The sequence below is a fragment of the Arachis hypogaea genome, chromosome 6 (genome assembly GCF_003086295.3).
Source record: "Arachis hypogaea cultivar Tifrunner chromosome 6, arahy.Tifrunner.gnm2.J5K5, whole genome shotgun sequence".
Taxonomy (NCBI): domain Eukaryota; kingdom Viridiplantae; phylum Streptophyta; class Magnoliopsida; order Fabales; family Fabaceae; genus Arachis; species Arachis hypogaea.
This window is the reverse complement of record NC_092041.1, coordinates 98,593,446-98,618,361: the sequence shown is the minus strand read 5'-3', so window position 1 is coordinate 98,618,361 and position 24,916 is coordinate 98,593,446. Positions and strand designations below refer to the sequence as shown.

The 24,916-nt window shown below is 28.8% G+C and overlaps 1 protein-coding gene across 1 annotated transcript; it reads right to left on the bottom strand.

Annotated features, from left to right (window-relative positions):
* Nucleotides 1-7,553: 7,553 nt before the first annotated feature.
* On the bottom strand, nt 7,554-10,924 carry LOC112697089 (cytochrome b-c1 complex subunit Rieske-4, mitochondrial). Its single transcript, XM_025750093.3, has 2 exons — nt 10,574-10,924; nt 7,554-8,517 (listed from the first exon to the last, which is right to left on the bottom strand). The coding sequence occupies exons 1-2, from the start codon at nt 10,734-10,736 to the stop codon at nt 7,874-7,876; spliced, it is 807 nt and encodes a 268-aa protein (XP_025605878.1). The 5' UTR covers nt 10,737-10,924; the 3' UTR covers nt 7,554-7,873.
* Nucleotides 10,925-24,916: the final 13,992 nt, after the last annotated feature.

The following is a 24,916-nucleotide window of genomic DNA, read 5'->3' as shown; positions in this document are numbered from 1 at the left end:
TCTTTATCCTCGTTATTATCACTCATACTTCTATTATTTTTATTCTATAACTATATTTTATCATCATCATTATTTCTTCTATTGTCATCATTACTAATACTAATATTGTTAACATTAAAGTTCTCCTCTTTTATTTTTTATTTAATGTTATTTTTTTCTTTTAAAAAGATAGAATTATAATGTGATTAATCTAGTCACGTGAACTAAAGAATAAATTTTTTATTCGGTCTCACAAATTTTAATGTTGAATAATCTTGTCTTTCACTATTTTCTTTTTCCATTATAATTGAAAAATAAAAAATGAAAGAAGAAAACTTTGATGTTGATAATATTAGTATTAGTGATGATGACGGTAAAAGAGATAATGATAATGATAAAGTATAGTTACACAATAAAAATAATAAAAGTAGGAGTGATAATAATGAAGATGAAGAAGATAATACTAGTTCTGGTAGTAAGTAGTTATATTGTTAAAAAGAATTTTGTGGGGATTTAAAACCTCCCACCAAACTAATTTTTATTATTATTTAATAATTTTTTTTAACAGAGAGATCGTATTGTCCCAAAATAAAAAGGTTGAGGATCGAAATGTTTCTTTTTTTATAGAGGTCGCTTTGTACTTTGTAAAAATGGACAAGGACCGCATTGAGTATTTACTCTTTTTTAAAAAAAAATTTAATAGATAAAAATTATTTTATATATAGATAATTTTTTAACTATGAAGTATGGCGTTGAGTTATTGTGTTTATATATCGGGCACACTTCGAACATTACGTTCATCGATACTCATTCGATACACATGTCTGCTATATTCAATTATGTTTTCATAAAAAATAAAAAAGTTTTTTTCAGATATACTTAAACACACTTAAATACCATCACGTGTTAGCGTATACAGCTTTATTCTTAACATGTATTCTTAAAATGAGTTTAGAAATAATATATATTATTATTTATTAAAATAAAAAATATTTTAAATACTTTATATAGCTAAAAGAAGACATTAAAAACAGTTAAAAAGTTATTTTATTTTTTAATATTAATAAAATATGAAAATACCATTGTAATTTATCCAAAAAATACTTTATATTTTATATATATGTCCTGTTCCCGTGTCTTATAATATTTTAAAATTTGTGTGTCCGCGTCCCATATCCGTGTCGGTGTCCATGTATCATAACTTTTTAAAAAGAGCTTTTAAGTATTAAGTGTTTGTTTGGGTGCTATTATCTTGATTAAAAAAAATATCTTTTTTCAATGAAAAAATGTCTTTTTTATTTTTTAGCGTGTTTGGCAAATTTCTAGTAGTAAAAGTAAAAGTATTAGAAAAATAAAAATAAAAAACATCTTTTTTGAGAAGCTGTAATTTACATCTTTTTTTTAAAAGATCTTTTTTCTTTAAAAAAAGATATTTTTCATGTAATAAATAAACAAAAAGTACTTTTATATTGTTATACCCAAACATAATTGATAGATGAAAAGATCTTTTAAAAAAAGAGAACTCAAAAAAAAAATTTTAGAAGTTCACCCAAACAAGCCCTAAACGTCTTTTGCTTTTTTTTAAAAATAAGGTATTGCTAGCTTTTAGAAAAAGTAATTAATTTGCTTTTTTAATAAAAATACTTTGTTTAAAAGATGTATCCAAATAGGTTTTAAATTGAATAAAAGTATTTTATTTAAAAAAAGGTACTTTTTTATTAAAAAAACTAATCCAAACTAGCACTAAGTTAGCTACAAAAAAAAAAAGCTGAATAGAAGAAACAACTAAATAAAAAATGTCAAATAAAAAGTTCATGTTTAAAACTATTGTAAAAGATAATAATAGAAGTGTCAATTAGAGCACGATATTTAAAACGATCTAATTTTCAGCATGTCATGACTAATGATAGTCATTAAGTATTACTATTTAGTTGACTTTAAGACTCTTAGACTATATATTAGTTATATTAATATGAGTGAGCCTGCAGCATGCGTTATAATAATAAGTAAACCAAGTCTATTGATATTAGTACAATAGTTAAGCATATAACATATTCATGATAAAAACAAAAACGTATAGATAAATATATCACATAAGTGTCGGAAGGCTAAGTTTCATACAATGTGATCTAATAGCTAATAATCCATCACAAGTTTCACTGATATCATTGATTCTAGCACTGCATCGAATCACTCGGGATATATGGACCGCATATCGAAAGAAGACTCTGGCTCGAGCTCCATCAAGTATAGTGACTGAGGAGGAAAAGAGAAGTTAAAACCTCTCGGATGTAGCTCAAACAGTAGAAAATCGTACGGCACATCAGGATCAAACTTCTGACTAAAAAGAGAGTGAGAGAAAGGTCTCTCAAAAAGAACATATGGGCAGGAGTGAACATCGTTCCATATGGTTGTCCCACCCCATAGGAGGTCCAAGTAGTAGTACGGTGCAGAGACCTCAAAGAAGATGATTCTTGATCCCATTTGCAGAGTGGGAAAGAAGGTGGGTGAGAACCAAAGATTTCCAGCAAGCTAATACAGAAAATAGAGAGATTTCATACTAAGTCTCGATTTTGTGAAAAATTAAACATTTACATACTAAGTCTACGTTTATTGAGGTCATTCCGATAAAGGACACATACAAGCAGTAAATCAAGTAGATAACAGAATATAATTAGCAAACACAAGCACGTAATTTCAGTCAGCAAGAGAATGCACAATAAGATATGATGCGAATTTGTTCCTATCGCAGGCCATGAGCTCATGCGTCAGTTGACTACACACAACTCAACGTTACTCAACCCTAAATCCAGATATGGTCACTCAACTGCATACAATCAGGATATGTGCCTCACGAGAATTGTCCTTTTGTATACAGTCATGGCACTTGGCATATAGCCCTTAATATGAATACAGTTGAAAAACTCTTCATATGGTGGGCGACCTATGCCATACAATTACTGGCTAAACGGTATAGAATTTCACACTACTAGGCAGCCCTTAAGCACTTTGGGGTTTACGTTTCTCTTTAGGACACAATATAATGATTATTGAAGGGCCCTTTTGTCCTTGATCCTTTAAGAAATGTGAAGTGCTCCTTGATATAGTGGTGTAGGAATGCATGAAACAAAGCTAGTTTTCTCTTTTTTTCTCACTTAAGGCTTCGACCTCTTCTCACTTTTCTCTTTATATTTTCTTTCTTCTCTCACTTACTAATTTTGTTTAGAGTGGTGTGAAATAAAAAAATATGAGAATGGTGGAGAAAGAGTTTATGTCTTATGAGAATTAATGACAATTTAAGAATTCTAGTCATCGCTTAGTGGATAACCTTATCCTTAGTAATTTTCTAATGTAAAAAATTAATTAATTAGAGAGAGAGAGAGAGAAATTAATTAATTAGAGAGAGAGAGAGAGAGAGATGTTTAAGAATAGTATATTAGGTTTAAGTGAGTCTTAAGGAAGTATTTTACCTCATGGTAAAATATGAGTGGACAAGATTTAATTAAGAAGGTAGTTTTTAGGAATGAGTGGTTGGAAATTTTTCTTGGAGAAGGAAAAAACCAGATTTAATTAAGAAGGTAGTTTTTAGGAATGAGTGGTTGGAAATTTTTTTTGGAGAAGAAAAAAACCAAGGTAGTAAATTTTCACTAACAAGTTTTTACGATTTTCTGTGAAACTAATTAATTAACCTGGTTTGACTTTGATTGGCATTAATTATAATCCCAGTTCTAGAATATCTCTAGGATATTGTAAAGAGGGTAATAGATAAAATTATCCGTGAAATTGAAATTATTTATTTATTTATAATTTTAAAAAAAAGAAGGTTGTTACAATATTTTGCTTCTGTGCTTGATCGAGCGGTAAAAGTTTATTTCTTGGCACGTTAGGTGATTAGAGAGTCACCGAAAAGCAAATAATAGCCAGTAGTAAGCAATGATTAGTGAAGTCATCAGCCCAATCAACATCTGAATATGCTTGAAGGGTTAAAGAAGACTGAACAGAAAAATAAAGACCTTGAAACATAGTACCCTTGACATAGCGAAGAATCCGAAGAACAACGGCATAATGAGTAATGCGTGGTGCTGATAAGAACTGGCTAACAACATGAACAGCACAGGCAATATCTAGTCGATAAGCTTGTTTAAGACCATAAAGTGTCTTGCAAAAAAAATAAAACTTTGTTAGGAGAATAAGAATATCTCGGAGAAGGTTTCATATAGACTTTCTTTTTCAAGTCACCATTGAGAAAAGCATTTTTCACATTCATCTGACATATAGACCATTTGCAAACTGTAGTAATTTCAAGAAAAACTTGAACATATGTGAGTCGAGCAAGAAGAGCAAAAGTCTCTTCATAATTAATACCATACTCTTTAGTGCATCCTTGAGCAACCAAACGAGTCTTACACCTATTAATAAAGAGTGAGTCTTGATTTCGTAAATCTATCTGCTATCCACAACTTCTTGATTAGAAAAACAATCAACCAAATTCCAAGTGTGTGATTTATCTAATGCCTAAATTTATTCCTCCGCCGTCAATTTGAATCTTTGAAAGCTTCCTTAATGACCTAGGTTCATGAATGTGAAGGATAGTAGCAAAACAATGATAATGATAAAGATGTGGAGGTAGATTTCTTACCCTAATATTGTGAGTGGTCGTAGGAAGAAGGATCATAGGAGCAGGATCATCGTTCAACCTTGGATAATTGGGAGTAGTAGAAGGTACATGAATAGGAGGCTCATGAGGTGAACTTGTCACAATGCTTGTATTATCATCACTAGAGAAAAAATCAACACTAGGATTAGTAAAGAAAGGTGAATAAGTAGAAGGAATAGAATGAAAGTAGGAAAAACTAAAAAACATGTGATATTTCCATAATACAACATGTGAAGATATATATTTTCGGCGAGATATAGGATCCCTACAACGATAACCTTTATGCTCAGTTTTGTAACCAAGGAGACAACATAGGCAAATCCGAGGTTCAAGTTTATTATGTTCATGGGGCTGAAGGAGAACAAAATAGACACAACCAAAAATTCGAAGCGAACTATAGTTTGGTGAAGTATTATAGAGACGCTAAAAAGGAGTAATGTTAGATAGAACAGAGGAAGGATAACGATTGATAACATGGAAAACAATGAGTACAGCTTCACTTCAAACATGTTTAGGACAAGAAGAGGAAATAAACATGCACGACCAGAATCAAGGATATGACGATGTTCTCGTTCATCAAACCCCGATAGAAGTTGTGAGAGCAAGCCCCCAAACTTTAAATTGTATAAGATCAAACGAAGAACAAGCAAGAGGTGAACTATTATCGAAAGATAAAGGTTGTTTTGCAGTTTGACAAGAAATATAATCAAAAGACTCATTATTATTGACTAATCCTAATACTTTCTTAGACACGAGAGGACGCAATTTTTCTAATGAATTGTTAGCAGGACAACGATACCATAAGTGAAGTGTGGATGGAGGAGAAATAGCAGAGAGGTTTGTGGTAGAGAAAACATGAAAATTCCAAAGTTCAAACAGTCTTTCAACCTTATATCCAGTCCCAATAATTTGTCCTGTCTTCCGCACACAACAACTAGAAATAGAAAAGTTAACATCAAAATCAAGTTCAACTAATTAACCTACAGAGATAAGATTGAAATTCAATTTAAAAATAAAATGAGTATAAGGTAGGTGAAGGTTAGACTGTGAGATAGATCCTTTATGATTCACATAAATAAGAGATCCATCAGCAGTGTGAATAGATGGTGCGGCGGTAATGGTAGATAAAGAGGAGAAAACATTATGCATATGTGACATATGATTGAAACAACCAGAATTAAAGTACCATTTAGAGTTACCTGGAGGAGTGGATAGAGCAATAGAAGTATTATAAGAGTATGAGAGAAGATGTTTAAGAAAAAACTCAATATCAGTTAGAGAAACAGAAGATGGACTACCGAAAGTAGATTGAGTAGATGCATTAGCGGCGGCAGCTGCAGTAATAGGCACAGACTTTGGAGCGTTGGAGCGAGGATGATACCTGTTTTGATTTGGACGAGGTGGACGGGTAGGACAAGTAGTTATCAAATAACCCAATGGAGAGAAGAAGATCCATGTGGCTCCCAGTCAGCAACATGATGTGGCATGGGCCAACAAGGTTGATTGATCAACATGCAGAGATTCAAGCGGGTCGTGAGTGGAACCAGTCGGGTCTAGATATGTGGATAAACAAAATTCTTTGATCTAGACCGTTGATCTTTGAATTTGAGATGGATGGTCCAGATTGAATCTAGAAATCCGATTGAAGATAGATGGGGCAGCAAACTTCTTGGTGGAGCAGCAATCTTTGAACGACGCGTGATAACGCGTCCAGTCTCCGATGATGGTGATGTTGAGTCCATTGAACTCACAACAGAGAGGTGAACACAATGGTGTGTAAAAATTTTTGAAAAACGTTGGGAAGATGACAAAAAAAGACCAAAAAAACGTTGCAGTGAGAATGATAATAAAGGTTCAACAGTTTCATCAACAGAGAATATGATGAGGGGTGAGAGCGCGTGAGACAACAGATTCACGAGATGCTTCATTCGTTCAACTCAGAGCGACGTAGAGAATCTTTTAGAATGGTTTGTGATCTAATACAACAATGGAAAGTGACCAAAAATAAAAGAAAAAATTGCTGCCACAAACTAAAAAAAAAACAAGAAATCTATTTTCTGAGTTGCTTCCTGTTAAATGATACACATATCTTTATATTATAACAATTTATCCCAAAATACTTATATCTTCATGTCAAAAAATCAAAATTAGTGTGTTCATATCCCATGTCCCTACTTTATAACTAGGGTGCCAAACAGGCCTATACCCTAAATACGTTGGACCGATGCACGTAACCTACCAAAAAAGCAGGTTGGACTTAAAAATTGAAACCGCCAAATAGCAAAAGTCTACCTAACTTGCATTGTTTAAACCGCGGGTTTTGGCAGGGCAGGACGGGATTTTCCACCAGGTTTAGTTTTTTTTTTACAAGGGGTATTTTTGTATTTTTTTGCCAAAATCTAACATTTCTCAACCCAACTTACAAGAAAATGAAGATAAAAATTGAGTATTTTGGATTATGTTTATTTTACTTTGAAAATAATATTTTTAATTATATTTTGAATGAAAACTTGGTTTATAATTATGTTTATTAAATATTTATCATTACAAAGACTTTAATGTTTGTAAATATAAAAATTATAATTTTTTTATGCCTTTAAAAATTATAAATTTATTAAAATAATTGTAAAATTATATATATTACTTAATAATTAGTAATTAAAAAAGAAAAAGAAGAAAGTTGGCGGACCTAGCCCGCCAGCCATTAAGCAGGGCAGAGTGAAATTTTAGGACCGCTCACTAGGCGGGCTTTCGGCGGTGCTGGGCGGACTTCCGGCGGGGCAGGCTTCTCCACTTGCCGCCCCTATTCATAGCATATAATCATGTTACGGAGGAAAAACAAAAAACACGTTATAAAAATATATATATAAAAAAAGCTAACAACCACTCACCTCAAAAGTCATTACTATCCAGTGACTAGAAGAACTCGATTCACATTGATTAAATTCCTTAAATTTTACTGCTTCAGCAGAATCTTATTTCTAGATCATCTAAAAGTATCACTGCTACAAATTATACAATACACCTGAAGTCATCAACTAATGAAAGCCTATGACAAGCAAAAATCCAGGTGATTATTGATATAGGTCACGCCAAACAAAGTTAAATTTCTGAGCTGCATAAACACTTGCTAAACAAACCAAATAAGTACTCGAGAGCAAGAATGTCCGTGCCGCATTTTGACATTATCGAAAAAAGATAATTGTAAACAGGTGCAGTAGTATTATCCAGCGACTTTCAACCAATTAGCAACTTGTTCTCTTCCAAAAAGGTATAAGTTGGCACCTCCAGATTGTATGGCGCTGGTCCCTTCCTAATTCGGCCAGAAATATCGTAATGTGAACCATGACAAGGGCAAAACCAACCACCAAAGTCACCAGCATTCGGCAAGGGAATACAACCCAAATGTGTGCAAACCCCAATCACAATGAGCCACTCAGGGTTCTTGACTCTCTCCGCATCCTGCTGGGGATCGCGAAGAGATCCAACGTCAACGCTGTTTGCCAGCTTAATATCATCCTCTGTTCTGCGCCTGATGAACACGGGCTTTCCACGCCATTTAACAGTCACAGTGGTGCCTGGCTCAATGCTGGAGAGATCAACTTCAAGTGAAGCCAGAGCAAGAACATCCTTACTGGCCGACATACTGAGAACAAACTTCAGGATAAGGAGACGGACCAGAGAGGCATAGACAAATCTACCACCTGTTAGGACAAAGTAAGCAAATGCCCTCTTGCTTGGGTCACCAGGAGGATATCGTTCATGATTGTGTTCATCATATACAATCTTAGAGGAAGGGTTTTTGACAGCAGCAACAGTTGCTGGAATTTCAGGAATAATGTTGTTTTCGTCTGTATGGACTGGCAATCCAGTAGCAAAACCTGGGTACAAATTGAAAATAAATTAATGAGCAACATTAAGTTGGCTAAGACGTTAATAAACCAAACCCTGGAAAATAAAACGAAGGCAACCCAAATGTGATGGGTACAACATACTGCTAAATGGTCTCCATAACCATATCAGCACAACGGCACAGGGTATTGTCCTTGCTGGTACTTGTATATAAATGCCCAAAATTCACTTACTTTTATAGCACAATTAAAAAACAACATACACACAATTAAAAGCCACAATGCTCAGTAAAACAACAAAAAAAGTACAAAATATTTTACCAATCAATCTCAAATAAGCTTCACTAATGGCTTTCTTTCTTTCTTCTTTTCTTTTCTTCCTATTTTCCTTTTTGAGTAAAGTATCGTTTTTGTCCCCAATGTTTGGGATAAGTCCTATTTGTGTCCCTAACGTTTAAACCGTCCTATTTGTATCTCTAACGTTTATAAAAGTAATTCAATGTTATCCTATTATCAATTATACTAACAAATCGGATTATATTTTTCAATTATTCTCACTTGGATGTATTCATTCTCAATTAGGTCTCACTTGGATGCGTTCAATTTTAATATTATACCCACTATTTGTGTTTAGATTCAATTATGTCCATAGAAAAGTGAATTATGTAAATGTTGTAGGAATTAGTTTCAACTTTTGATGAGCTATTTTTCGGAATGGATCATCGATTCTATCCCAGACATTTGTATTCTAACTTCAAAAAGAGATTTTTAAAACTCAAACTAAAGCGTTCATGATGTGTAATTGACGACAAGATAACATTGAATCATTTTTACAAACGTTAGGGATACAAATAGGATTTACCCCAAACGTTGGGGACAAAAACGATACTTTACTCTTTCTTTTTTAAATGTTTTGTCATTGAATAACACACTTTCGTTATGAATTATTGAACCAGTTCCAGAGAAACCTAACTTATGATTAATAGAACTCTTGAATAAACTACTACTTGTGAACCATTGCACTAGTGATATAAGAGGGGCAAATCATAGGATGGCACACAATTTGGTTATCAACTATTGAACTAGTTCCAAAGAAATACTGAACTCTTGATTAAAAGAATGGCACAAACAAATACCCTACATCATACACACATAACAATCATGAAGATAATCAAGCTTTGTGACCTGTCAAATATACTTTGGTGTTTATTCAAATAAAGAGCTTAATATTTTATTTTTAATTTTTTGTGAAAGGGTAGACTTTTTATCCCTAGAAGCTGGAATCAAAAGCACAAACAGAAGGAAAGCTCCCCACATGGTATGTTTTATACTTTCATAATTTTTCATTGGTAATGCAATCTCTTGCACACATATGTTATATTTTTACTATAATCCAAAGTCTACAATGAAGCATAACCTGTTATACTTCAGAACAACAGCATGCTAGGCTTGTGTGTGTCTGCTCTCAATAAAACACTCTTGAAAAGCTTTTGGTTACAAGATATTCTGAACACAACATGATAGACTGATAGTTCAAATGTTCATTCGATTTGAATTCTATTGACAGCTGGTAACTTCTGAGTTCTGACTATCAAACGAAAAATGACGATCATGCAAATGCAAGATATTTCACGTGTCACGATCAAAATTCAAAATTCCAAAAGAAGGAAAATAAGAGAACTATTCTAACGCCATCTTTTATCCTTCTGTTCTTTGTTGTTCGGGCACAAAATAGCACTAGCAGAAGAACAACACCATCAACAATCACTAACACCCTCAAAATCCCACACAAATATTCGACTGCAATTAAAAAAAAAAACGCACAATAGATGAACTTCGAATCTGGATACCAACCAAGAAAGAGTTAAATGATTTGCGCAAAGCAACTACCAATACTACGATATGACGAATAATAATAAAATCAGGTTGGCGCATAAGCACCGAAACATACCGAACAGACAAAAGCATCAAATCAAGGACACGGAGCAGAAATAATCACAAATAAACTTGTTTGGTCTCTTTTGATTTGGAGCTGAAACAAAAATGAATATGGAAAGGGAAAGGGAAAGAGGGAGAAAACCCTAACCTCGGAATGGGAGAAAGAATTGGGGTGGGGGAGCAGATCCGCGATCGTGGGAGTCATAGTGAGGGGCGATGGGGTTCCGAGAGACAAAAGCAGAGGTAGCATGGTTAGCTCTGCATGAAGACGAAGACAGAGGAGAAAACCTCTTTGCTGCAACCCTCAACATCTTCTTCGTGCTCTTTTTTTTTTTTCACTGCTTTCCTCCTCGCTTTTGTTTTTTATTTGTTCCCTCTGTCCTGTGGAACGCCATGTGTCCCGATGCTCTGGGAGTTTTTTTTTTTTTTTTTTTGGGTCAAATATGCCTTGCCGCCTTGGGAATTAATCAGTTAACAAGGTCGGTTGCTTGTTTGTTTTGGTCCAAATTGTTGAGATAATCTGTTTCTTAATTTCCCTCTCAGCCACGTCGTTTGTCGTTGGGCCTTTAAATCAATTCAAAGGTACACAGGATAACAAATGGGCTAGTTTGTCCCATTTAGTTAAAAATCTATTATTTAGTGGGTTGGTTCATTCTGTCCTGTCTAGCAAGGTAATTCTGAATTTTATCTTCCTCTTGTTTATTGGCAGGTTGGGAGACTAAATCTATTAATTTTTTTATAATTAATTTTTTTATTTTATTAATAAATTATTAAATATTAAACTATATATATAACATAATTTTACAATAATTTCAATAAAATTATAATTTTTAAAAATATAAATAAATTATAATCTCTAAATTCAGAATTATTAAAGTCTTTATAATTTTAAATATGTAATAAATATAATCATCAACTAAATTTTTTAAAATAAAATAATAAAATTAACATTGTAAAAAATAAAATAAATATTATCTAAAATATATAATTAAAAATTTTAAAATCTCTAATCAATCAAATATAAAATATAATCTAAATTATAATTTAAAACATCTTTAATTATCATTTTCAATTAAAAAAAATAACGGACTCACCAAAAAAAACCCGCCAAAATACACGAATGATACCGTACGAAACTACGAATTAAACAGACTTTTTAATTACAATGGTTTTAAATTTTTAGTCTGTTCCGCTTTTTTTAACCAATTACGCGGGTTTTGGCCCATTTGCTCCCTATACACAAGGATAACTGATTGTATTGATTTCTAATTTTCTAAAAATCCAAACCCGAGAAAAATAATTTAGTCCTATAAAAACCTGAAAAAAATGGTCAATTACTAGCCAACCTGAATTAGTGTAATTAGTTCACTCGATCCTTAGACAAGTGTCAGAAATTGTGGCAAAAAAAATCAAAAACTACATATTTAATTTTTTTTTAAATTGATGCATTCAAAAGTAATAATTATATGATTATCAAATATTACATATTTAAAATGAGAAAATATAGTGAATCTGCTTTTAGTGACGAAAGCTAGTGCACTCCAGGTAAAGTAGGGAGTGCAGCACTCTTTAAAAGTTAACCTACTATTAAAAGTGATCAGGTAAATTAAATTTATTTATTATTATTATTATTATTTTGTTATGGGGTGAACAAACAAACCGACACTAACAAAAAAAACTAATTCGCTCGTTTAATAGAGGACTATCTTTACACAAAAAAATACTCAAAAAAATTTAATCGAATTCCTCCGTTACTCTGTTATTGTTGATGTGATGTCTTCAAGCATTTTCACTATTTTGTTTACTAGCAGGTGTTTTTACTATTATTCTGTCTAGCCATAGATTTTGACGCTCTTGAACCCACTCCATTTCACCTCTATCATAAATGGACCTTCAAAGCCGAAAAAATTGCCGCCATAGAAAAGGAAGACGCTGTCTGTCGCCTGTTAGTTGGCTAACTCCAAACTGATTCTGTAGAAGAACCGGTTTCCATGAAAGCGCCATGATGACGCAGTCAAAGCACACAAAATACATGACGGTTATAACAAGTTCATTATCTTTTATTTCAAATTATCCTCAACTTGTACGTAATAGAATGAAAAATTAAAATATAATTTTATTTAAACAATTATTTGTATTATTTTTATTAATTTATTCAAAAAATAATTAAATTTTGAAGCTAATTGGTATAAAATATTACAGATATAAAACTAAAAAAAAAATTATTTGTATAAAAATGAGCCTAATAAATAATTATTCTATTTAAATATAATTAAGAGTATTTCTTTCTTTGCCAATGAGTTATAATTCAAATGACATAGTCTCTGTATTCACCTAAAAGTTGGTAAAAAAATACTTCTTTTTTTATTAACTTTTTTAAACATTAATTATTTATTTTACATACTATATAGAAATAAATGAATATAATATTTATTGAGTAGACACAGTTACGTAAAAAAAATTTATTGTCATAGTATTTGAACCAAAGAAAAGAAAGTATTATTTTAAGAAAAACTAACAATATATTTTTAATAATATTCTTAATACAAAATAATAAATTTTAAATATTTTTTTAAATAATATATATTAACTAAAATAATATAATTATCCCAAATATTATATTATAAATATAGTAAAATGACATATTTCAATAAAAAATTGTTAATAAAAAATTATATGAATTTTTGTTTCGCACAAAATAAAATTATTATATGTTTATTTGCTTTTTATGTTATATATATGGTTTTTTTAATTAAATTAATATAATACAAAATCTTTTATTATTCTATTCATATTTAATGTTTTAATTTTGTTTTTCACAAAATAAAATTATATACATAAAATATTATAATTTTGTTTTATCATTGTGTTTATATTTAATATTATAATTTTATTTCACTATAAAACAAAATTTATTTAAATTTTAATATTATATACATAAAATATATATATAACACAATTTTTTATCATTGTGTTTATATTCAATATTATAATTTTATTTCACACAAAACAAAATTTATTTAAATTTTAATATTATTTAAATTTTTTTTTTAGATTTAATACATGAATTTTTAACTTATTTTTTATGTATTATTTATTTTAATTCTAAAGTCCAATAATTTTTTTTACAGACATGTTGTTTTTAATATTTATATACTATTTTTTTATTTTGAATTTCAGCCTGAGACTTATAAAAAAATTCTAAAACTTGTAAAAAATTATTAACCTGATTAACAGGTTACCTTTTTAAATCCAGACCATTCAAATAAAATATAATAAATGAAGAGTTTAGATTTAATAAATTCACAAGGTGTGCAGCACTCCATACTTAGCAAGGAGCGTTTAAGAATGAGCCGCTTTTAGTTAATTAATATTAATCAATTTTTTTAATTTAAAAAATTTATATTTTTTGAAAAATTTAAGATTTATAATTTAATATTTAAAAGTAATAGTTTATGATTTAAGTCTAAAATTTAAAATAAATAAAATAATTTTTAATAAATTAGTTAATGTTTGTTAGAACAAGTTGGCAAGCATTATTCGTAGAATTTAACAAAAGAAAAATTTATTTATTTATATCTAAAAAATTATGTGAATTCTCACAATTTTAAATTATTTTCGAAATAAAAAATGATAAATATTTTTTACAAGTGTAATAATTCATGTTATGCATGTGATAAAATTAAAATTATAATTTTAAATTATTCTATTAAAATTAATTTAAATTGTAATAATTTAATTAATAAATAAATAACATGATGTACATTATTCGTGTTTTTTTAAATATAATATTAAATGTATTAACTTGAATGTAGCTATTAAGTGTATAAAAATTATGTTTGAATTATGAATTCTCCAAATGAAATTATCCTGTTTCAAATATTTAAATTATGAATTCAATCATAAATTATAATTATGATTTAAAATTTTTTTTCATATAATATTACATTTTTTTCTCCACTTTACTATTAATATATTGATATTGCAAGTCTAAATTACAGTATTTTACTGAAATTTGACTAAAAATAAATAGTTACGTATTTTTCTATCATTTAATTTATTTAATACACCATGTGCTAACACTAACGTATTTTTTAAAAATATATATTGATAAAAATAGATATAATATAATTACAAATATAACATAAATAAATAAATATATAAATAAATACGAAATCAATATGTTTACGAATGTCTTTGTTAAATTTTATAAATTAGAGAATAAATTATGTATTCGATTGCTTGGTGATCACATAGATGATCAAGTAATTGGATTGTAAATTGATCTTATAGTGTACATCTTATTTTTTTTCTCATTTTTTAATGAAAGCGAGAATTAAAAGAGTAAATAGTAATATATAAAGAAAAAAAAATTGCACCACAACACATAATTATTACCAAAAAAAATATTCATATTAAAATATTAAAATTTTACATACTACAAATCATGAAGATCAATTATAATATACTGGTCATTTCTCTCTATTTTTGACCATGATATAAATTTTTCTTTTTAAGTCAAGAGTCCAATAACATCTGATTGAATAAAAAAAATTGAATTAATAATAATACCAAATTAAAGACAAATGAGTGAATAATATAAGAAAGTATAACTTCGTACGTGCATAAAATAAAGAGAGTTTACTGATTTATTTTATGTTAAACGATAAAACTAACAATAGTATATTAATAAAAAGATATACCTTTAAACAAAAGTCATAATACAATTTCAAATATTTTCATAAATAAACTGTTAAAATTTTTGTTATCGATAAAATGATGCTATTATACAATTTTTTGGTAAAACTTAAAATCAAAAGAAAAATAATTTTGTGTGGATTAATATAAATTAATTACGTACCAAATAAGTAGAATAGTTCATTTGTTTGTTTCAATATATCAGCATGGACAAGCAAATTAAAATGATTATCCAAAATTTTACGATTATTGACCGTATGTACTATATGTGACTCCTTCTCAAAAGATATTTTGCATATGTGTACAGTCAGAAGATATATTCCGCTTGATTTCTCAATCTCAAAATTTGAGAAGACATAGACCTTCCTTTCTATCAATTCTTTTTCAAATATTTTTGTCAAATAATTATTGATTGAACAATGAATTTTATCGTACTGCAAAATAAATTAAATATAAAAGCTATTAAAATTTATAAAGCTATTAAAAAGAATTGTCTTTGACTTGTGAAATGGTGCACTTATAAAATTAACTTAAAATATGAACTACAAATATTTATAAGAATTTAATTTGATGCACTGACAGTGTAAAGTAGTTTTACACATACATCCAATTACGTAATAATACATCAATAAAAATAAATACCTTTCACATTAACCGCGTGAATGATCATCTAAAAGAACGGATGTGATTGCGCAACTGTATAAAATACTTTACACTGTCAGTGCATCGAAATTAAACTCTATTTATAAATTGAACTTAGTATTACTTGAAAAAAAATTAGTAAATAAATCAACTAACCTTATCATCTATTAGAACTATTTCTATGTGAGCGGTCTTACTCTTGTCAAACTTGGATGGGACTTTCTAAAGCCTTATAATTTTTTTCTTTATTTTCCATACTTTCTTTTTGTATAATCTACTATAGGTGATACTATTGATAGGATCATAGTCAATAGTCATTAGGTATGAAAAAAAAATAGAATAAAGACTATGTCAAAATTATAAATTTTTTAAATAATAAATATGAAAGAAAATTTATTATTACTTATTATATATACTAATAATATGTCAATAATTTAAAAAATATACTAATAATACTAATAATTTAAAGATAATTGTACTACCGTTATAATAAATTTAGTTATTACTCTAAATAAATAAAATAAATAATATATTTGAAAACTAAAGAAAAAAATTAGCGGTAATTATGTTTTCATATTTTCATGTTTTTTTTTATTTTGTTGCTTGCCATTCTTTCACCGCAATGTTAGATCAAAAAAACTCTAAATTTGAAATATAATAATAAATATATCATGTGCTAGAAAAAAAGTAATTTGAATTGTAGTAATTTGATTAATAAAAAAGTAACATGTTATACATTCATTTTTTTTAATCTAGTGTTATGTGTATCAACTCTAATATAGTTATTAATCATTTTTTTCAACCTATTTTTTTTTTCTAAATTTATGATTTAAAATAATAATTATAAATTTTAATAATTAAACAAATTATTATATTATAATTATTTACGTTTTATTCCCAAAATTAAAAACATACATACTATTTCTTTTCTATTTAATGGTTCTTTTATTTATACTATCAGTATATATTGATCGATTAGTCAATAATTTTTTTATTCATAGGATATATTTATTTATTTTGTTTAAATAATTTTAAATCTTTTCTTATTTAAGTATACATATATATTAAGTCACATATATTAATTATATTTTGATTTTTTAATTATAAATATTTTTATTAGCCTACAATCATTCAATGATTTTGTTATTCCATTAATACCATCGTATGTGTAATAATATTCATAAATCATACTAATTTTCGTATTTATTTATATGTATATATATCAATTTTTAGTTAATAATAAAAAATTTTAAAATATATATATATATATATTATATAAATATATTTAAATTACATATATTAATTATTTTTTTATCATGATTAATTTTTTTTAAGCCTACAATCATTCGATAATTTTTTTTACTTTATTATTAATGTTATCGTTTCATAAATTATAATAATTTTTTCATTTATCTATACATATATATTAATTTTATTAAATAATTTTAAATATTTGTTTATATATAGAGTGAATACCCCATTCGACCTCTGACAATTATCTCGAAAAGACAACGAGACCCTCAAGAAAAAAAAATACCCAATTCGGCCCCTGATATTTTTTTTGGGACTAATTAGTCCCTGTGCCAAAAAAAATAACATTGATTTTTTTTTGGCATAGGAGCCTCATTGTCCTTTCGAGATAATTGTCAGAGACTATTTTAGATTTTTCTCTTATATATATATTGTACATATAAAAATTTAAGTCACATATATTAATTATTTTTTTGTTATGATTATTTATATATATATGATTATTTTTTATTCTACAATCGAATAATAATTTTTTATTTTTTATATTCATACATATTCTCCCATCCCTTTTCATATGCATGATTAACAATTTTTCTAAATAGTGATATTTTAATTTTTTTATGTATTTTTATATATTAGCAAGAAAGTAAAATCACGTATTGTGATTTTTTTCATTTTTTACGTCTTAATCTTAATTAATCAATCTTATGTTCACACAATATAATTAAACTTTTAATCATTCTAATCTATTGATGAATTACATTTCTCTTAATAATTGCATTACTAATATGAAATAAAAAAAAGTGATATATATATCCAAAAAAGAAAACAAACTTAAAAATAAAAAAAAAAAAATTTCATATTAAAAAGTTTAAAAATAACATATCCAAAAAGAATAGTCATAACATATAGATTGAGACAACAATCTAAATTTCTCTAAAACTAATTTAATCAAATACCAATATTAGAACTAAATTATTTAAATAATATTTAATCTATTCTAATCCTTAGATACGTATATATTGATTAGAGCCATTCTCGTAACAACCAACCAAAATAACATCATAAGATCGAATACTTAGAATTCATACAAAATCATAATATGTTATAAAATTATTTTTAATACAAAAGGTTTAAGAGAAGAAAATTTAAATATAATACCAATCTTTGAATTGCATCTTCAAGGTTGACACGAATTTTTCAAAACTGAACCTAAATTGAAAAATTCAATCTCATTATATGCTCTTCACTTCGAATATTTTCAAACAAACGTAGAAAACGTGTAGAGGATGTGACTTGAACTTGACCTACAAAGCTCCTTAGAAACAATTGTCCAATCAAAGAAAAATAACATATTAGAAAAAAAAGAATACTTTGACGCTTAGTTTTAGACTCACTAATCACAAATAAACACTATATATAGCCATTAGTAGTACAAAGTTAATTATAGAAATTAATTATTGTAATATCAATTTACCACTATGAACGTTAGTATCATATTTATGTTTAATTTTTTATATAATTATAATTAAGATATTTTTCTAAATTAGTATAATTATGCATTACTCATTAAATGCTAATTGTAATATAATTCTAATAAAGATATTTTTTAAAACAAATTTAGAAGAGAGAATAGTGCTTTTATTTTGAAAAGAAAATAAATTCATGAGGATTTGACACCTTACTTTCATTAGTTGAAGGAAAATCTAATTTTAGTATATCAAGTAGATTATTTTATATAATTATAATAAAGATATTTTTTAAATTAGTATAATCATGTGTTATTCATTAAATGTTAATTGTAATATAATTATAATAAAGATATTTTTTTAAAAATAATTTTAGAAGAGAGAATAGTGCTTTATTTCATTACATGAAAATAGTACCTTCTAAAAATAAAGATATTTTCTTAAATTAGTATAATTATGCATTATTACTTAAATTCTAATTATAATATAATTATAAGAAAGATATTTTTATAAAATAAATTTAGAAGAGAAAATAGTGCATTCATTTTAGCAGAAAAATGAATTTACGAAAAATCGACACCTCACTTCTATTAGCTAGGAAAAAATCCAATTTTAATATATTAAGTAGATAGAATGTACCATCCGTACAGAAAAATAGGTGTCCATAATACATAATTTGTGACATATTCTTCCTCTTTTTTTTTCTTTTTTTTTCTCCTTATTTTATAGAAAAAAGAATCATCCAACTTCTCTATTAATTTAGACTTTTTAACTTCTTTACCATTCATTTTTTCTCTTATTTTTCAATCTTCTCTTCTCATGCAATTTAATGTGGGGTCAATTTAAATAAGTAACTTAATTAATTTTTTTTTAAAAAAAATTAAAACATAAAAACTTATATTAGACTCTTTTTTTGTTATCCATTTTATTTCTACCATTGTTATCAAGGTAACCAACCATCTCCCCTCCTTCATGGCTAACACCTTTTTCTTTTTTTCAAATTCTGTCAAAATGTCATTCATCTAAAAGTCTGAAACTACTTTTGCACCTATCACTGCTTTCTCTGTCTTGAGAACATGAATTTGTGCCTACAATGAGATTAAAAAAAAAGTAAGATTCAACAGTCCTCTTTCTTTTCTCTCTTATAGTTCATTTGCATTTGTTGTCTTTTTTATTTAAAAAAAAGCTTTCATAGCCTAAAATACTAGTCAAGAAGTGGTTTAATATAAAAAAAACAATAAGATGAAGCAGCAAGCTAATTAGCCTCCCTATGACAACAATAAAGAATCACTCTCTTGCTTAGCTTTTTTGCTTTCAATTATATTTGGATTTTTTTTTGCTAATTAATTACTTTTTTAAATAGATCCTATATTGCTATTGTCGGAGTGATTATTATGTTATTGTTACAGATACAAAAATGTCCACCGATTATAACATCTTTACTAGTGAATGCTCTAAACTTTTCCAATTGTATGCCCTTTATAATTAGTTAATTACTACTCTTAATTAATTCATAATTAAATATTATTCTTTTTTAAAATTTATTAATTGTTGTTGTTATTGCATACTTGAAAGTTGCTTTAGTTGTTAATTATACATAGTTAATCTACTTTATTCATATTGATTATGCTACACATTTATGAAAATTTTTAGAATTTTCATGATCTTGTTTCATAAAAATAAATATATAGATATTATGATAGAGAAGTCTAGAAATTAAATAAATAAATCAAGTACTAAAAATATCTAATATTAGTATCAAAAAATATCTAGATTAATATATAAAAAATTTAAAATCTAGAAATATCTAGAAATTATAATGAATCAACTTGTGAGGCCTATAAATAGACCATCATGGAGTTTATTGTAATCAATTAATAAATATATTAAGTCTCACTAGCCTTTGTACTCTCTCCTTAACCCATCAATAATATAACTATCAATTTTCTCAAACCATTCATCCAAACTATTTATTCATCAAAACTATCCTTACTACAATATTCAAATCCATAATATACTAAACCAACATCAAACTATTTCATAAAACTAACAGTGATATCAGAGCTATGTTTGATCATCTATTGGGCATATAATCTTTCTTCCTAACCTATCAACTATATGTATCTACCACATTATAACCTACTCAAACAAATTTTTTCATAACCATGACTATCTCAACCATAAATATTTTCGTGCTCATATTGTCAGAAGACAATTATGAGGACCGGCATTCTCAAATAAAAACCTTTTTACAAGCACAAGACTTGTGGGATATTGTCTACAAAGGATTCACCATGCTAGAGAATCAAGCAATACTTTTCGTTGCAGAAAAGAAAAAATTGAAAGAGTAACACAGAAATTATATTGCTTTATGCTTCTTACAACAAGTTATAACGAAGACAATCTTCTCAAGCATAAGAGAAATATCATTAGTTAAGAAAGTGTGGAAAAACTTGGAGCAAGAGTTCAGAGGCGACACAAAAGTACGTACAATCCTCCTCCAATCTCTAAGGAAGCAATATGCAAATATGAAAATGAAAAATTATGAGAAATAAAAAGTTACTATACAAGATTAATGAGTTTAATAACTGAAATGAAAGCTTATGGAGAGGACTTGTCACTTGCCCGATAAAAAGATAGTGAAAAAATACTCATTAGTTTACCTTCTAAATTCGATCCTAAAATGTCTCCAATTGAGAAAACTAAGTATCTATCAACGCTAACATTAACAGAGTTAATAAGCTCACTACACATTTTTTAACAAAGACTCGCAAATCGAGGTGATAAAGATTCAATAGTAAATGCATTTTAGTCTAAACTCAATATAAAATCTCAGAATCTAAATAAAAAATGAGGAGAAAAAAGACAAAAAAATTCTAAAAATTTAGACACTTTTAGAAAAATAGAAAATAAAACTGAAGATAGGAGACAATATTCTCCATGTGGCATATGCAAGAAAACTAACCACCTAGAGAAGGATTGTTGGCATCGTGAAAAATCACAGCACCGCAATTGTAAAAATTTTTAGCATATAGAGAAAGACTGTAGAATGAAGATCAATCATCGCACAAACTTCTCTGAAAAAATGAGGGAGAAGAATGTCTCTTTTATGCATCATCACAAGAAGAGTGCAAGAAGAAAGATGACATATGACATGATATCTCGATAGTGGTTGCAGTAATTATATGACAGGTGATCAAAACCTATTCAGTGACATCAATAAATCTATTCGATCTGGCATCAGACTTGGAGATTGAACAATCGTGCAGGCGAATGTCAAAGGTACAATCACCGTCCATACCAAGATAGGAACTAAGAATATTCATGATGTACTGTTGGCTCCTAAACTAGCACATAATCTACTTAGTATTGACCAAATAATGAAAAAAGCCTACGTATTACACTTTGAAGAAGACTCGTGCACCATAAGTGAAAGAAAAACTAAAAGACTTCTAGCAATCGTCAAAATAAAAAACAGGAGCTTTCCACTAAAATGGAGTTATATCATAGAAACTGCATTAAAGGCACAAGAAGATAATTCATGGCTGTGGCATCGAAGATTTTATCATTTTTACTTTTATGGATTAAAGTTCCGACATCAAAAGCAACTAATGAGATATCTACCAAGTATCACAGAGATTAATCAACCTTGCGAAGGATACTTAGTTGGCAAGCAACATCGTCAATCATTTCCTTCTGGAAGAGCTTGGCGAGCCAAGGTATTGCTTGAATTAGTTCACACTGATTTTTGTGGGCTAATAAAGACCCCATCACTCAATAACAACAGGTACTTCATTCTTTTCATTGATGATTATACTAGAATGACGTGGGTATATTTTCTACATAAAAGATCAAAGATTTTTGGCATCTTCAAGAAATTCAAACATGTGGAGAAACAAAGTGGTCATAGTATCAAGGTACTTCGTAGCGATAGAGAAACTGAATGCACTTCTAAAGAATTTAATAAATTCTGCGAAGAAGAATGTGTCAAGCATCAACTCACAGTGGGATATGCTCCTGCGCAAAATGGAGTATCTAAAAGGAAAATATAATTGTGATGGAGATGGTACGTTTGATCCTAAAGGAGAAAAATCTGTCAAATATCTTCTGAGCAAAAGCTGTTTACACAGTAGTATACCTACTAAATCACTACCCCACTAAGGCAGTAGAAAATAAAACTCCAATCGAAGCATGAAGTGGGCGAAAGCTTTCTGCAAAGCATCTAAGACTTTTTTTATGCATATGCTATGTCCATATTCCCAGACAAAAAATAAGCAAGCTCGATGAGAAGACAGAGAAAGGAATCTTCCTTGGGTATAGTTCATAATCAAAAGGATACCGTGTGCATAACTTGCAAACAAAGAAACTCACCATCGGTAGAGATGTGGAGTTTGATGAAAATACTTCATGAAACTGGAAAGATGAAAAACTCGAGAAAAAAAAAACATTGAAGTATCACAGCAACCACCTACAAGACTAAAAGAACAAGAACATGAAGAAGTAAGCACAACTACTCCAACAGTAGAAGCAACCACTGATTCTCCTCCAAGAAAAACTAAGTCTCTATAGATGTATATGAAATATACCATTTTTTCAAGATCGAGCCTACAAACTTTGAAGAAACAAAAAGTAATAAGAATGGGGAAACACCATGAAAGAAGAAATCAAAATGATTGAAAAGAACAACACATGAGAGCTGATAGATCGTCCTTCAAATAAAGATACCATTGGAGTCAAATGGGTATACAAGACTAAGCTCAATCCCGATGGATCCATTTAGAAGCATAACGTAAGGCTCGTAGCTAAAGGATATGCACAAATTTTGGGATAGATTACACAAAGACATTTGCACCCATAGCTCGTCTGGATACTCTTATTGCACTAGAGCACAAAAATAATGGAAAATCTATCAATTGGACGTAAAATCTACCTTTCTAAATGGAGAACTAGTGGAAGAAATATATGTTGATCAACCACAAGGGTTCATTGTAGAAGGACATGAAGACAAGGTGCTAAGGCTCAAGAAAGCACTCTATGGACTTGATAAACCACTATTTTATGGTTTATCTTGTGCTCAATTGAGTGGTTTTTATCAACTCTTTCCCTACTTACTCACAATATTTGCATGGTTTTATTTTTTTCTTCCTGATTTTGTGCTATGATTGAAATCATGCTTCTTGGACCTTATATTTGCTAATATTAATCTTCTCTTATTACCATTAGATGCCGTGATATGTGTGTTAAGTGATTTCAGAGATTACAGGGAAGGAATGACTTAGAGGATGAAAAGGAAGCATGCAAAAGTGGAAGGAATACAAGAAGTTGAAGAAATTGCTAAGCTGTCCAGCCTGACCTCTTTGCACTCAAATGGTCATAACTTGAGCTACTGAAGTCCAAATGATGCGGTTTCAGTTGCGTTGGAAAGCTAACGTCTGGGGCTTCGAAATGATATATAATTTGCTATAGTGCCCATACAGCTAGGCGACACGAACGCGTGCTCCACGCGGACACGTCGTAGTGACGAAAATCAGCGTGACAGAATTCGCAATCAGCAATTTCTGGGCCGTTTTTGACCCAATTTTTGGCCCAAAAAACACATATTAGAGGCTATAAAGTGGGGGAATCCATTCATTCATCATCATACATTCATAATTCACAATTTTAGGTTTTTAAATGTAGTTTTTAGAGAGAGAGAGAGAGGCTATCTCCTCTCTCTTAGGTTTTAGGATTAGGATTCCTCTTAAAGGATTTAGAATTTCTTCTTCTCAATTTCCAGGTTCAATGTTCCTTTTATTTATTTTTCCAATTTAATTTATGAACTTTTCCATGCTAGATTTGATTTCTTTTATTAATGCAATTTGAGGTATTTCAGATATATGATTTTTATTTAGCTTTCTATATTCTTGGCTTTGATTGAGTAATTAGAGACTCTTGAGTTATCAAACTCTTTTGTTGATTGATAATTGGAAATTGCTAATTGGCTTGAATTCTGCTAACTCTAGTCTTTCTTTAAGAATTGACTAGGACTTGAGGATTCATATTGATTTATCCACTTGACTTATCTTCATAGTTAGAGGTTGAGTAAGTGGGAGCAACAAACAATTCTCATCACAATTGATAAGGACAACTAGGATAGGACTTCTAATTTTCACACCTTGCCGAGAGTTTTCTTAGCTATTGATTTATTAATTCCTACAATTTATTTCTCTTGTTCAAACCTTCCAAAAACCCAAAGATACTTTTTCCATAACCAATAATAAAACACACCTCCCTGCAATTCATTGAGAAGACGATCCGATGTTTGAATACTTCGGTTATTTATTTTTATTGGGTTTGCTTAAGTGACAAACAAAATTTTTGTACGAAAGGATTCTCTGTTGGTTTAGAAGCTATACTTACAACGCGATTATATTTTTAAATTTCTTTACCGA

Bases quoted from the DNA above. Each gene is read 5' to 3' on its own strand.
- LOC112697089 (XM_025750093.3), bottom strand. From the start codon at position 10,736: ATGTTGAGGGTTGCAGCAAAGAGGTTTTCTCCTCTGTCTTCGTCTTCA. The intron at 8,518-10,573 runs GTTAGGGTTTTC...ATTTGTACCCAG, and splicing joins ATTCTTTCTCCCATTCCGAG to GTTTTGCTACTGGATTGCCA.